The 15,027-nt window shown below is 39.5% G+C and overlaps 1 protein-coding gene across 2 annotated transcripts; it reads right to left on the minus strand.

The window, feature by feature from the left end:
* Positions 1 to 1,284: 1,284 nt before the first annotated feature.
* On the minus strand, positions 1,285 to 14,327 carry fap (fibroblast activation protein, alpha). 2 transcript variants are annotated; one of them, XM_079517450.1, is made up of 26 exons: positions 14,015 to 14,327; positions 13,698 to 13,779; positions 12,948 to 13,043; positions 10,778 to 10,872; positions 10,397 to 10,471; positions 10,155 to 10,207; positions 9,975 to 10,047; positions 9,531 to 9,651; positions 9,282 to 9,436; positions 7,860 to 7,957; positions 7,613 to 7,742; positions 7,117 to 7,155; positions 6,926 to 7,024; positions 6,752 to 6,822; positions 6,610 to 6,663; positions 6,103 to 6,227; positions 5,876 to 5,926; positions 4,630 to 4,728; positions 4,457 to 4,526; positions 4,134 to 4,328; positions 3,948 to 4,002; positions 3,391 to 3,490; positions 3,178 to 3,236; positions 2,972 to 3,044; positions 2,779 to 2,852; positions 1,285 to 1,663 (listed from the first exon to the last, which is right to left on the minus strand). In XM_079517450.1, the coding sequence occupies exons 1-26, from the start codon at positions 14,015 to 14,017 to the stop codon at positions 1,562 to 1,564; spliced, it is 2,247 nt and encodes a 748-aa protein (XP_079373576.1). In that variant the 5' UTR covers positions 14,018 to 14,327; the 3' UTR covers positions 1,285 to 1,561. The 2 variants fall into 2 exon arrangements, 1 of the variants encoding a protein (XP_079373576.1); XR_013791333.1 differs by lacking the exon at positions 1,285 to 1,663 and having other exon boundaries at positions 2,808 to 2,852; positions 3,134 to 3,236.
* Between the last annotated feature and the right edge of the window lie 700 nt (positions 14,328 to 15,027).

A 15,027-nucleotide genomic window follows, 5' to 3' on the forward strand; every position in this document is an offset into this window, starting at 1 on the left:
CCACTGATGTCACGGACACTGCCCAGCTAATTGTGTTTGTCCGAATGTTTTTTTCCTGATTTTACCACCAAAGAGGCCTTTTTTGCCCTTATTCCATTGAAAAAAAGGACCCAGGGTGAGAATGTGTACAATGCATTCAAGGGTTACGTGCATGAGTACAAGCTTCCTCTTCATAAAATCCTATCAATGACAACAGACGGTGTCTGACGGTGCTCTGAATGAACTCCCCGGCGATGCTAGGAGTTCATTCAGGATTTGTGTTTGCATTAACTTCGGATGAAACTTATTATGTGAAATGGCCTTTTCACAAATGAAAATAATAAAATCCAAGTTTAGAACGTATGAATGACTCACATCTTAATGACACCCTCAGACTGGCAATCACTAACTATGAACCAGATTTCAAAACGCTTGCAGATAATGTCACAGCAGTCTCATTAAGGTGTGCTGACCCTGACGCCAGGGCTCCACCGGACGCGTTGCGTCTCCGTCGCGTGCGTCAAAAAACGCACCGGTTCAATTTGAATGCACGTGTCACGCCGGGGCTCCACCGGGCGCGTCAGCGTCGCGTCTCCGCCACCGTCAGGGAATGTTCCCTTTTTAATCAATGAAGGGTGGCTCCACTGCCCTCGTTGCGTTGCGTTGACGGAGACGCGACGCGTGCATTAAAATTGAACCGGTGCGTTTTTTGACGCACGCGACGCAACGCGTCCGGTGGAGCCCTGGCGTCACGCGTCACGCAACGCGGGCAGTGGAGCCACCCTTCATTGATTAAAAAGGGAACATTCCCTGACGGTGACGGAGACGCGACGCTGACGCGACGCTGACGCGACGCTGACGCGCCCGGTGGAGCCCTGGTGTGAGAGTATTGTATCTGTTCAAATATATGGTCATGTATGCATTTGTCATTTGGACATCTGTAAATGTGAATATTCATCGAACTGAGAAACTAAATATTGTGCTGTATAAGCAATTAATTTCATGTCCTTTGCGTTTTCTTTTATTTGTATTTTTGTCCTAATGTGTATATTTATAATACATTTGTCTTAATATTTAGGCATTAATTAAATATCAGAATGTATTCTTATTTCTTAGTCTTTGTCTGGATGTGTGCACATGCATTGAGCCTGTCAGAAATCGCAAAAAACAAGTGGTTTTTTAAAACATATTTTAGTGGTAGATCATGGCTTACAATTGGGAATAAAATGGGCTCTTGGGCTTGAAAAGGTTGGTTACCACTGCTGTACACACACACACACACACACACACACACACACACACACACACACACACACACACACACACACACACACACACACACACACACACACACACACACACACACACACACACACACATATTTGATCGAATATTCCACATAAAGTACAAATATTCACTTTATACAGACTAGTACAATCAATTTGAATATACATAACCTCTACAAGAAATGTACAGACTGAAGTCTAATGGACCCCTGCACTCAAAAAGATATATAAAAAAGAACAAAACTAGTATAGAGGCAGTGCACAGTACGGTATAAATGCTATCGCTGTCTTCACATCTACTTGGGATTGACGAGGCATTTCTGCAGGAAGTGACTCATGTGGGTGTAGACGTGCTTTAAGGCTGATCCCCCAAGACCATGGTCCTTGTCAGCATACCACTGCAATGAGACAAACATTTCTTTAGATTAGAGATTCTTACAAAATGCTGTACAGTATCACCCCTATACATTTAAACATGTTTTCTCTAACTGATAAACTGATTCACTGATTCGGAAAAGATTTGATTTGGGGCCTTTATTTATAGGACAGTAGACTAACAGGAAACGGGGAGAGAGATGTGGACTGACACGCAGCAAAGGCCATCAGAATCGGGATTCAAACCTGCGACACGCTGTCAGCAGTGTCGTGCACAGATAGACACACCCCCTGCCCTTTTGGCAATGTGCCCTTTAGGAAAAAAAAGAGAAACCCCCCCCTTTCTTTTTTTTCAGTGTACAGTGTACAGTACAGTATGTGGACCATGGTGCCATTGATCAATTCTTGATAAAAAAAAGCTTCTAATATATTATTTAGGCCCCAAAATCTATAAATCTCACACTATTAAGGCAACCGGCCGGTTCCACGCGCTGCACAAGGTGCCCTTTTTTCACTTGAGCACCTGCCCCTCTAAATGTATGTGCACGCCACTAGCTGTCAGGCTGCATTTCAGCCTAGGTGCCCAGACCGCTATGCCAGCAGCGGCCCGGGCCAATATCATCTTATCTTATCTCTTAATGACTATAGAGTGTCGCAGTCCCACCCCCTTTCATGACGACGACAGTCGCCATTCATTTTTCCCATAGACATTTAAAAAAGTATTTATTTAAAGACCTTGGACAAAGCCAACTCTTGTTGTGACAAATCATGACAATGAACACAATGTTTTGTGCCGATCAAATAATTAGAAAAAAAAAGTGTTGTACCCTGCCCTTTGTTTCTTCTTTCTAATTATTTGAGTTTGTCAGAGGGTTAAATGTCTTTAAATAAATACTTTTTGAAACATCTATGGGAAAAATGAATGGGGAATTCTCTTCCGGGCCTGTCGTCAGGGACTGCGACGCTCTATACCTGAAGTGACCTTTAAAAGGTAATCGATATTATACAGTGCACTGAATGTGGAGTATTATGCACAGTAGATTCATTGCTGGAAGAGTGCTGTTTTGTCCATTTCACTGTTTTTCCAATAAACACCTTCAAGGCCAATATGAGTGCATCTCGCTGAGCCAATATTTACCATTGCCTCAAAGTCCACTTGCTGCTCAACCAGAGCTTTGGAGATTTGTGCTGCTTGCTGGAAATGCACATTGTCTACAGGAAAGAAAGTGTTTTTCGATGATGTGGTTAGAACATGAAAGCTCATCCATTTGTCAAAATGTTAATGTTTCCAGGAACTAGGAAGGACTAGTACATCAAATATTTCAACATACCATCAGCAGTTCCATGAATCAACAGATAATCCACTGACTTGAAATTCTTTGCTCTGCTCGTCACTGTGGAGTTCTGTTGAATGAAAAATTACAAAGAAAAATGTAGCTGTGTTTCTAAAATGAACATTTAGTTGCTTACTTTGACATTTTATGACATTTTACCATGTTATTTGTGATCAAGTACAGTGTTTCTCGTCGTTCTCTACCTTGTAAGCATCGGGATTCTCTGCGGGCGTACCCATGTATCGTTCGGTATAAACTGCATCTGCAAAAGAAAATACAGTTTGTCTTTTTTTTACAATGATAACAAGACAACGATGTAGTTCAAAAGTTGAATTAAACCACATGTTGAGAATCACTGGGTTTTTAAGCATTTATACTATAGATGGTGATACTGTATGGCATGACTTCCCACCTACCATAGTACTCCCACTTGGATACTGGAGCTACTGCTATCCCACACTTAAAAAGTCCAGTTCCTGCTCCCAAGGCCATGGACGCAACATAGCCACCATATGACTGGAAATCATATGATTCAATCAATTCATGCTTTAATCAACATTGTTAAACAAGTTGACAACAGAGTATTGTCGCTGTCAGGCAATTTGTGTCTTTGTGTTTTTTAACAAATTAATACCCTATTACACAACGTGTTGCTGGCTTGTGCACTTACTATTCTATAAATAGTACTGAGGTACGTTTTTTAACAATTTAAAAGGGTTTTATATAATGATATGGCCAAAATAGGGACACCAACTTAGTTATGAAAAATGTTAGTCGAGTCTGTCTGTGGATTTTATACATATTTAATGAGCTCATAATTGAGTCCGCACACTAAATGTTTATTGGACAGAATTTCCTGAAAAGTCATATTTTGGAGATAAAAGGTTTCTGCCAACAGCGACAATATATATTGAGTAATACAGACCGCAATGGGACAGTATTGTGAGTATTCAACAGTGAGTATTCAACTTACCCAGCCCCATATAGCTATTCTGTTTTGGTCTATAAAACCCATATCGATGAATTTCCTAGTGGTGAAACAACACAGGAATATAATGAAATTACTGTAATAAACCGTTGTGACAACACCTATGCTTCCATCCTCTCTAATGTCTTATGACAAGCAGGTGTTTGACATGGACGTTCAAATGCCTGTTACCTCACAGCTGTTATTTGATCCTCCACTTCGTACGTGCCAAGGCGCTGGTAGATAGAGTGCATGATCTTGTCACCTTGGTAACCGCTCCCTCTACCGTCAAAACTGGCAACAATGATGCCCTCTGTACTGGAGAGGTAGGAACCCCAATTCAGCCTATAACGAAAGTCCACCCTCTGACTACAAGGACCACCATACCTACACATGATGAAAGCAGTGCGTTATCCAGAATGCATGGTCAATGAATGGTCAATTGAATTGAATTGTGACATGGTGTTGAGAAGCAACTAAAATGGGGTCTCTCAATATTATAAATGTTTACTTACACATAAATCAGAAGGGGGTACTTTTTAGTTTTTTTGAAATTCGGAGGCAACATCATCTGATACCAGAGGTCTGTTGGGATGCAGGATAGGAATTGTTGAACAACAACCAGTTGGATATTTCCAGTAACTTAAAATTCATCTTGATTCAAACAGTAAAAAATTGTTTGTCTCACCAAAACCTGCAATCCTTAAGGTTCCGCGTTGCATAGTTGGCATATGAAACTGACTCAGAACACTTTCCAGCTCTTTGTTGTCTTGGAGAACTGTGAGATCTGAAATGTTTAAGAAAAACACCTGAGTTACCGTGTATTTTAGAATGGCTGAGAGGCGTGGTGAGACACGACGCGCTGCAGAGTGTCTCCAACCCTCTCAGATATTATAAAATACAAGGTACCCATGGACCTCGTGTGGCTTATTGCTTTTCTTAAGCAGTTAGAAACAATTGGCAATACAATATTAAACTCATACAAATTCCTAATGGAGAAAGTAGTTACACTTTACGGCCACCAGATAGAGGCAGTCAGGCCAGTCAGGCTTTGTTACGTTGTCAACTTTTGCTAAAGGAACAACATTGACACACAACATTTATGGTATAGGTCAATCTCATAGTAACTAACATGATAATTTATGTGAACATCACGTCAAAAACGCTAGCATGGCTACTTAGCCACATTACGAGGGTAGTCAGCTGTTCACGGGGGAATAGGAGGCGTTTGCTGTCTTTACAAGCCCTGTCCGGAGTCACTCATTCACAGTCCTATGAGTGCGGGTGGTGCTTAGAAGCCTGCACGGCCATGGTTTGTAAGGAAATCAAGCACGTGGAAAGAAATAACGCATCTGCGTCTCGCGACCCCTGCCCTGCCCCCCATGAAAAAAAGAAAAGAAAAAAAATACACTTTCAGAAAATAATCTGGGGACCCCCGAAATAAATGTTCAACCTCCCGAGGGGTTGCGACCCACAGGTTGAGAATCCCTGGATGAAATGATTGGTAAATATGGTAGAAGCTATCAGTGCTTGCTTGTACTGTATATTTCTGTTATAGCATAAAGTATATCAATAAAATGTAAAAGAAAAAAGGAGGGGAAAAGAAGAAAAGAGAAAAAAGACTGATCTATATGAGATAGCACAGATAGCAAGAAATCGAGTAGATTAGTGTTTCTCTACCGAGAAGTTTCGGGTGGAGCTAGAAGCAATATGTATTTATGAGGTGTCAGTGTCATGTCAGTACCATGTTTAGTATCATGGTCAGTATCATGGTAAGTATCATGGTTAGTTTCATGGTCAGTAACCTGTCAGAATCATGTTCAGTATCATGGTTAGTTTCATGGTCAGTAACCTGTCAGAATCATGTTCAGTATCATGGTTAGTAATTTAGAGTAAATGATGTTTAATATGAAATGAATGTCACATTTGTGTACCTGCACCTGATCCTCTGTTGTCACGGAGGGTAAAGAGGGGCCTTCCAGGTCCTATTGAGAACAGAAACCGAGAATACGCAAACAGTTGATCACAGATTAATGTATCTAGGCAGTGAGCAAAGAGACAAGTTTGGACAGGTATCACTCATACCTCTCATTGCCCACCACACAGCTCTCCTTGTACACTGGCCATGGATGATTCAGTGTTTACTGGAGGGGTAACTTACCATAGCAGTCCATTCGGTAGTAGGAGGCATCATAGCTGAAATAAGCGTTGTAGAACTGACACCTGTCCTCATGCAGGTCACAGGTAAGGCACTGAGGGGTTGAAGGGATGTTTCCAATCATAACCCTGATAAGCAAGCAAACAGCATGTCTTGTCAGTGTTTCGCATCACTAGGAAAAAGTCAGACCCGTCTAAAGTGAGTGGTGCTGTTGGTAGTGTACTGTACTGTTCTTCATAGTGCTGTACTGTACTTTGTAGTACTGTACTGTACTGTACTGTACTGTACTGTACTGTACTGTACTGTACTGTACTGTACTGTACTGTACTGTACTGTACTGTACTGTACTGTTCTTTGTAGTACTGTACTGTACTTCGTAGTACTTGCCGTGCTTAGACATACAGACACAGAGACAGACATACACACATTGTTGCGTATAGGAGTGGTTAGCACCACTCAAAAACATTACCCTACATACCTTGACATCACACAGATGTAAGGTTTCCTTACTTGTAAAGGTGTCTCTGTCCTGGTATTCCTTTGTACTCGTTGCTTACATAATATCTGTGAAGAGGTCAAGATGTCTTTAGAAGATATTAGTGTGACATGTAACAAATAGGATTTGATACAATCACTGCATCTGTGTACTTACATGGAGTCTTCGGTTAGTTTGGATATGTAGATGACTTCCCATTTGCCTGAGGTGATGGGCATCGCTGTACCCTTTAAAAAACAGACCCTCTGTGTAATAATAATGTATAGAAATACCTGAAATTATGATACAAGCTACAGTATTTCTTGTTTGAGGCTGCTTGTAAATACTCACATCCTTCACATAATGAATGTGTTTGTAGCCATGTGTGTCACTCATAACCTTGTAGAAGCTGAATTTATCCTCCGCAAAGAAAAGGGGCAGTGGAACGTACTGAAAACAACATACATTTTACGGATAACAAATAGGAACAATCTTGTACTTTAATAATGTCCATGTCTTAGTCTTATTGTAGTAGAACTTACATGGCCGACCCAGCCCGTCTCGCTTGTCTGCTCAAATTTCTGTAACAAATAAATTAATTTGTGTTGACACTCATTTCCATTCCATCTACAGTATTGAGAATATTTTGGTTTCTAAACACTTTCATCTCAGTTCAAATAGGCCTATCTCACAGCCCGCTTTCCACGCCCACTTCCGGTAAATAGTGGTGTCTTTAACATGAGCATTTACACGTTTTTTTCTCTGGAGAATCTAAGTACATTTTCTAATGTAAAAATGTGACAATGTTATTATGAAGCAAACAAGATGGTAAATCAGGTCGAACAGATAGAACAAACCTTACCTTGAGAAAACAAAAGTTGTAGACTTCTTAAATTACCTCTGTTAACATGTAGCGTCTATGGAGTGACGTCACGCTATCACCACTAACCCCGAAAGGGGGCGTATTTAGGGGGGCGGGGAAATTCTGTGAGATAGGCTTATTATCTCTGCCTGAGGAACATCAGAGGTGACATGTACCTGCTTTTCTGTCCAGCTGTTGCCGTCAAAGTCATAAATCTGTACAATCACATAATTCTGTTTCCTTGTGAGCCACTGCACAGCAAGGCGCTGGTCTGTCACCCAGGTCACTGAGCACAAATAATAATCACTGAGGAGAAAAAAACAACAAAACAACAGAAAGCGACATATCAGTGACTTATTTTTGTGTGTTCACTGGAGTATAATGTAAGTAAATGATGGCAGAGAAATAAAACAATGTACAGACCCAGCAGTAATGGACTTTGGTGCAAACACCTGTGCGCGTTGTGACGGGTTTGTTGTATCAACGACCAAGAGTTTCACCTTAGGAATAGTTGATCCAGCCTAGATCACACATAGTACATTTTAAACACTATGAATTTTATTTAAGTGCATGTATACTTATAGTTACTTTCCACCTTGTTAACCTTGACTTCTAGAGAGCACAGTGTGACCTCAGTCACCTCTGGGACTCCACTAGAGATATGACTGAAACAGAACAAACACACACACACTGTGACTGTACTAGATGAGATAGTGGCTTCATTCACATGCCAACCCGTGTGTGTACGTTTGTGTGATTAAACCACTTAGTGCAGTGGTTTTCAACCCTTTTCATATGTCAAGGTCCATTATTATTTCTTTGGCATTTGAGCCACGGACCACCATTTGATGACATTTAGCCTCTCAGACCCATTTGAGCCACGGACCACCATTTGATGACATTTAGCCCCTCAGACCCATCTGAGCCACGGACCACCATCTGATGACATTTAGCCTCTCAGAGAAAACAGGCTTGAAAGGTTCACTTCTGTACATGTTTAAGCCTTTATTTCATATTTACATGTCGATTTCAGCTCTGACATTTATTTCAGAAATGCTCTAGTATGTGAAGAGTCTGCCCGTGCTATTACTATAATTTTGGATAAATAAATTCAGTTTTTCTCCTCTGGTGAAAAGCTGGAGGTTGCACGATAGCAGGCTCTCAGTCAAATCTGGTCACGTGACTTAACCCATTCTGGGCGGGAACCCTTTTTGTTTTAAGCATTATGTTATACTTTAGCTATTGAAAAATAGCAGATCTACAAGCTCATAGCTTGTATATGTCTGCTATTTTTGAAAAGTCGTGAAAATGTGGCGCAAATCTTTGAATATATATTTTTTCAGAGCGAACGCTTTTAACTCAAATCTTTGCTCAAATCTTTGCTCAAATCTTTGCTCTCCCTCGGGAGAGCAAAAACTAACTTTTCATTGATTGTAATTATCTAATCAAAAACTAATCAAAAACAATATATCTATGTAATCTATACTTTTATACAGATTAGGCTTCAAGGAATTCATATTGTAAAACATACAAAAAACATCACTTTGAAATGATATACAAGTGATTTTTGCCCTTTGCTCTCTCCCTGTGAAGAACTAAACAATACATACATTTCAGGTCAATCAAAGATTGAATTATGTGGCACAGGTAATAAATTAACAAACAAACGGACACACAATATTTCATGTGAATTCCTGAGTATAATAAAGTAAAATATTGCACAGCACAATCCTGTGTAATTTAATTTAAGATGAATGTTTGCATTTGATGTCATGTTCCTAAGTTATGGCTGATATACTGTACAGTACAATATTCTATGGATGAGACTGAAATAAGTGAAAGCACCTTTGGGTATGGAACAGCCTCGGTTGTAGGGTACTGCCCTGAACCATACAAGGAGTACTCCACAGTCTGGACGTCTGTATCATTGAACTCTGCATAAGCCAAGAACGTCCCATTTGTTGACCACCATATTGCCTCAGATGATGCGAACACCTCCTCTGAAATTGGTTGAAGAAAAAAAATACATTTTCAGAACCAATCCTTGGAATGGTCCCCTATGTAGCATTACATTACAAACAGGATGTTACTCACCCTCATATACCCAGTCAGGGATGCCATTTTGAATTTGATTTTGTTTTCCATTGTGGGTCAGTTGTATGGGTTCAGCAGTAACACTGGTTTTCAAATAAATGTTGAAATTCCAAATGTAAGCCTAGAAAAGATATTCCAGTTACAGACTGAATTTGATTATTTTTTTTCACAATTGTTACATTAATAATATATTAAAATATGTATCCACTTTGCTACCACTATACACTATATAACTACAGTAGTGTATATTACCAGATTATAGGGAATGTTCTTTCTTTTGTGTCTTGTAATGCGATGTTATCAATTCAATTGTAACCTATTCGAATGTTTCAGTACCTGCATGTAATTGTTGCAACTGCTAAGAGTATCAAAGCCCTACTAGTAATGGTTCAGTACCAAAAGGCTATAGATATGTTTGAAGAGATTATAAAGAATTTCACTCACAAATTTGCTTCCTGTTGATGCCCATGAAAAGTACTGTACAACTTCTGGAATGTTCAAAGGCGTAACAAATGTTCTAGGATAAAAAATTAATTGGAAATGCGTCATGCCCATATCTATAATAGCCTCCCAAACAAGAGTATCAACTTATCAGAGAGTAAATGTTTTTAAAGGCCTACTCACGAACGTTCCAGATCATAGATGGTGTAAGATGCTGTGTACGAATGTCTCCATTTCTGTTAGATTGCCACCAAATATTGTAATTCAGAAGTTGTATGCAAATATTGTACAAGCTGTTATTTTGCTTTTATATTTCATCAGATCAGAACTAATATAACATATTCAGTTCATCCAATATGAAAACTTTCACTAATGTGAAAATAGGTATACTGGAATATGTTGAGTGGCTTTTTGGTCTGTCTCACCTTTGTGTAGTTGCTTTCTAAGCAGGCATACTTTTGATCATCTGAAAGGATATAGTCTGTGGCGTCCACTTGGTCCTAATGCAAACATTCATAAAATAACAGTAGCATACAGTTGTTTACCTGATTGTGCTTAACAAGATGCAACATTTAGGAACTATCCCAAGAGCGGAGCAATAAGCAGTTGAGACGAATAACCATCTAAGTCCATAATTTATTCTGACCACTCCCCGAAAAGGCATATCTGTCCTGACCCTTTTCTAAAATGTATACATTATGGATAATTAGTATGGACTTAGATGGTTCTTCGTTGTTCTGCTTGATTAAATGTACTTTGACGTGAGTGTTCGTGACTATAATGTTTATATTTGAAAAATATCTTACAAATGTAGTGTTGCTCAAAAATAAGGAATCCTCCTTAGTTTCAACATTGTAGCGGAAGAAGGATCCTTCTTCTGTTTTATGCAGGTATTCATTATCTGTGGAGACAAAGACCAATAGTCAGACCATCGTTCAGGTTTTTGGCATCCAGGAGGAAGACAGCGGTTTAATATGGCTGGCAGTTTAATATGGCCTGACAGACAGCCCTGTCTGTCACAGGCTGTCATGGTAACATTGTAATGCTACCTTGTTAACACAGTGACAGGGCTATCAGACCCCTCTCACAAAGCACGTACTGTGTGACAGTATCATGGTCAGCATCATGTTAGAACTTGATGAAGCCCTACATGGGCAAAACCTTCAATTCTGGTTCACATTTTAAAAAAAGACGGTAGAGCATCATGTCAGTATCATTTGTTGCATGTTTGAGCCTGACCACAATACTGACATGACCTTGTCCTTGACCATGATATTGACCATGATACTGAAATGATGCCCAGCTGCACAGGAAATGGAGTGCTGAGGGCACTTCAGCACCCCCTGGTGTGTGTGTGTGTGTGTGTGTGTGTGTGTGTGTGTGTGTGTGTGTGTGTGTGTGTGTGTGTGTGTGTGTGTGTGTGTGTGTGTGTGTCTGTTACCAGCTAATCTCCGGCACCGTTAACCCGGTCGATGTCAAATTTTTCACACACACTCCCTGGATACCAACGATGAACCTCTGTTAAATAGTGGGGGGGGCGGGGCTATCGGGGCTATACTGACCATGATACTGACATGATACTGACCATGATACTGACCATGATACTGACCATGATACTGACATGATACAGACATGATACTGACCATGATACAGACATGATACTGACCATGATACTGATATGATACTGACCATGATACTGACATGATACTGACCATGATACTGACATGATACTGACATGATACTGACCATGATACTGATATGATACTGACCATGATACTGATATGATACTGATCGTGATACTGTTCATGATACTGATCATGATACTGACATGATACTGACCATGATACTGACATGATACTGACCCTTTTATCATCATTTTACTCTTAGCCTACTGCCTGTTTACTCCGGGTTGTTCTCCTTATCCTATTTATGTCATGTCACCATCCACGTGCCTAATCATCTCAGCCCTATATTATCCTTTATATTATTTTGTCATACTTATATTATGGATTTCCTGACGCCACATTCAGATTTAATATCTTATATCTTGTTGACTCCTTATTCGGTCTCCATACTGTCTGTCCCCAGTCAAGTTAACTCGCATACTGAGAGGCCTATTTTGATATGAGACTACATGTATTTGACCTTGGTGCCTAGTGAGAAAGTAGATAGGAGTATTTCTCTCTGTCGAAAGTTTACAGCTAGCAGGGAAAGAAATGTTATCTTCAGGTTGCCATAGCAACGCCAGCCTCTGTGCTTTCCCGGTCTATGTATGTAAATACTATTATCTCTACCATGTAGTACATTTTCCTCTGTAAATTGACTTTATTACCTACTAAAAAATATAGTTAAAACCTTAAACTTCCTCTCAGAACTTTATTTCGTCTGTCTCCAAATCATTTTTAAGGTCTTTCTATTTTTATGGTACAGTGACTGTCATTCAAGATTTAAAGGGCTAATCACTCATTTTTAAGGTAAATACAGCACGGTATTTGGTCTCCCTGCTGGGTTATTGAAGGTATATATTTACAGTCCTTTCTAATTAGCATTACAGAATAGATATAATTTATATCTATTAATACTGACATGATACTGGTCATGATACTGATCATGATACTGACCATGATACTGATATGATACTGATCATGATACTGACATGAACTTAAATGCAAATATATTGGACATAAAAAAGACAAACATTTTTATACTATAGTCATTAAGCTACTAATATAGATTGAAGTAATTAAAGCAGGTCATGTTTGCATTGTTTGGAATTATAACAAATCAATAATACTGCATGTATAGCCATTAGCCTATCAGTATTTTTCGATATTAACCATTAAGTGAAGGTGAGGGCCGCATGTGGTCCCCAGGCCGCCAGTTGCCCATATATGGCCTATATTATAGGCTATATTAATTTGGGGGTAGAAATGTTTGAGAACCAAAAACAGATAATTGATTGGATTGAAAATGTACCTGATATCCATCGCAAGTTGTAGGCTCTCCACCGAATGGTGTAGTTGAAATAATCTGTAAGGTTGAAAGACCTTTTGTCTCCACCAGCACCAGCTCCTGAAATATAAACATATAATAATAACATAATAATCTGTAAGGTTGAAAGACCTTTTGTCTCCACCAGCACCAGCTCCTGAAATATAAACATATAATAATAACATAATAATCTGTAAGGTTGAAAGACCTTTTGTCTCCACCAGCACCAGCTCCTGAAATATAAACATATGCAGCATGTGTTGTTTTACTTCATACCACCTTTCACAAGCATAGTTAGGTTTATTATTATATCATATCTATTTTTAATCCAAATTTAGAAAAAGTGCAAATAGAATAGACCATGATGAGATAATGCTGTCCCCCATATAATCACATGGTGGCGCCACTTGAATAATCTACCTATTGAAGTTTATCGTAACATACTGAAATGCTTATTACATCTAGATTAAAATAATAAAAATAGGCTAATATTGTGACCAATGGCCAACTTCTTTATTTCTACTTATAGGTTAGCTATTGATAAAACATGAAAAGTGGCCTATATCATGCCTAGGCTAGATATAAAGACATTTAGACTTGCAAACTCAACAAAGTAGGTAATTGTGCAGGAAATTAGCCTATAACGACGGATTAATCAAACTCCATCCAAAATAACACATGTGTCCTCCTATTAAAAGTGCGAAGATTAAAACTAATAAGTAGTGTAAAACTTACTGTTGAGATGAACTGCTATTGGGACAGCTATTAACGTGATGACGACAGCCACCCCGACCACCCCCCAAAGCACCTTGCCGCCCTGTGAAAGGTGAGGGTGACACATCAATAGCCTAAGATAATTAGACCGGACCAGCACAGACACAGTGGCCTATATTAGACTAGGCTATGAATTAAAATTCCTTTCCAAATTGCATAAGCATATTGCAAGGTATAAGTTTTCTTTTCTCCCCCCTCCCCCATTACATAACTTATTTGTGGTTTTAGTTATAACATTATAACTTAACACAGTTCGGACTGTTAGTTTGATTACTGACCATAATTCTTATGAAGTGGCCGACATTCAACGTCGATGGATGTGAAGGTCGCAGTCTTTTAAAATCCTTTACGATCGCTGACGCGTAGTTGAAGTTGTAATCTTGAGCAAACAGCCTAATTTACATAGCCTACTCGTATAGCCTACTATAAGTCTATAACTAAATTATGCTAATTTAAGAGCCATCAATCTGGATCAAACTGAACTCCAAGTTGAAACGGACTTCTCACGAGTCACGACATGATTGCAAGATGCATGCAGGAGCTGAACTTCTTTATACCAGTCCGAGATGCGTGCCTCCTCGGAGTTGAGTCTGCCGCCCGCATGCAACTTTCCAGGGAGCTGAACTTGCTATGATTTAGGAAGTGGCTTTCCCCACTGGCAACCTATACAGTAGGCTAACGTCCGAGGAATTCCAGTCCGAGGAATGCCTATGGACCAGAGGCTGAGCTACCTGAGGACCACTGCTGTGCTGGTGGGGATATGGCTCAAATTTGTGCTTTTGTAACACTAATTGCTATGCATCCCATGTGTATACCATGCACTGTTTCTCAACCAATGGTCTATTGACTACTAATAATTTCCTAATAATAATGACTCAACCAGGCAATCACTTCCCCCTCTTGAGATTCTAACTCCCTTTTTCTGTTGAATTGCTTGACCTCCAACTTGTCAGTACATGGACGGTCATCAGGTCATTCAGTTCATTGTTTCTCAACTAGTGGAAAGATTTGTTTTTTAAATCAACAAATCCTACATTACCAGATGAATGGTCAGGGACCACATGCAATACTTCCACAGACCACCTGTTGAAAACCCTTGATATAGGCCTATTGTAGTGGTCATAATATAATGTTATAAGCTCAGTGACTATACAGTAGCGAGTATTCTATCTATGTGTACCATGGACTGTAAAAAGAAAGAAAAGAAAAAGCTATGCACAGAAGCCACCCAAAATTAAACATATATCATATACTGGTAGTCTGGCACTGTATTCTGACAGGTGCATATTTC

This window comes from Electrona antarctica, assembly GCF_951216825.1.
Source record: "Electrona antarctica genome assembly, chromosome: 13".
NCBI lineage: Eukaryota > Metazoa > Chordata > Actinopteri > Myctophiformes > Myctophidae > Electrona > Electrona antarctica.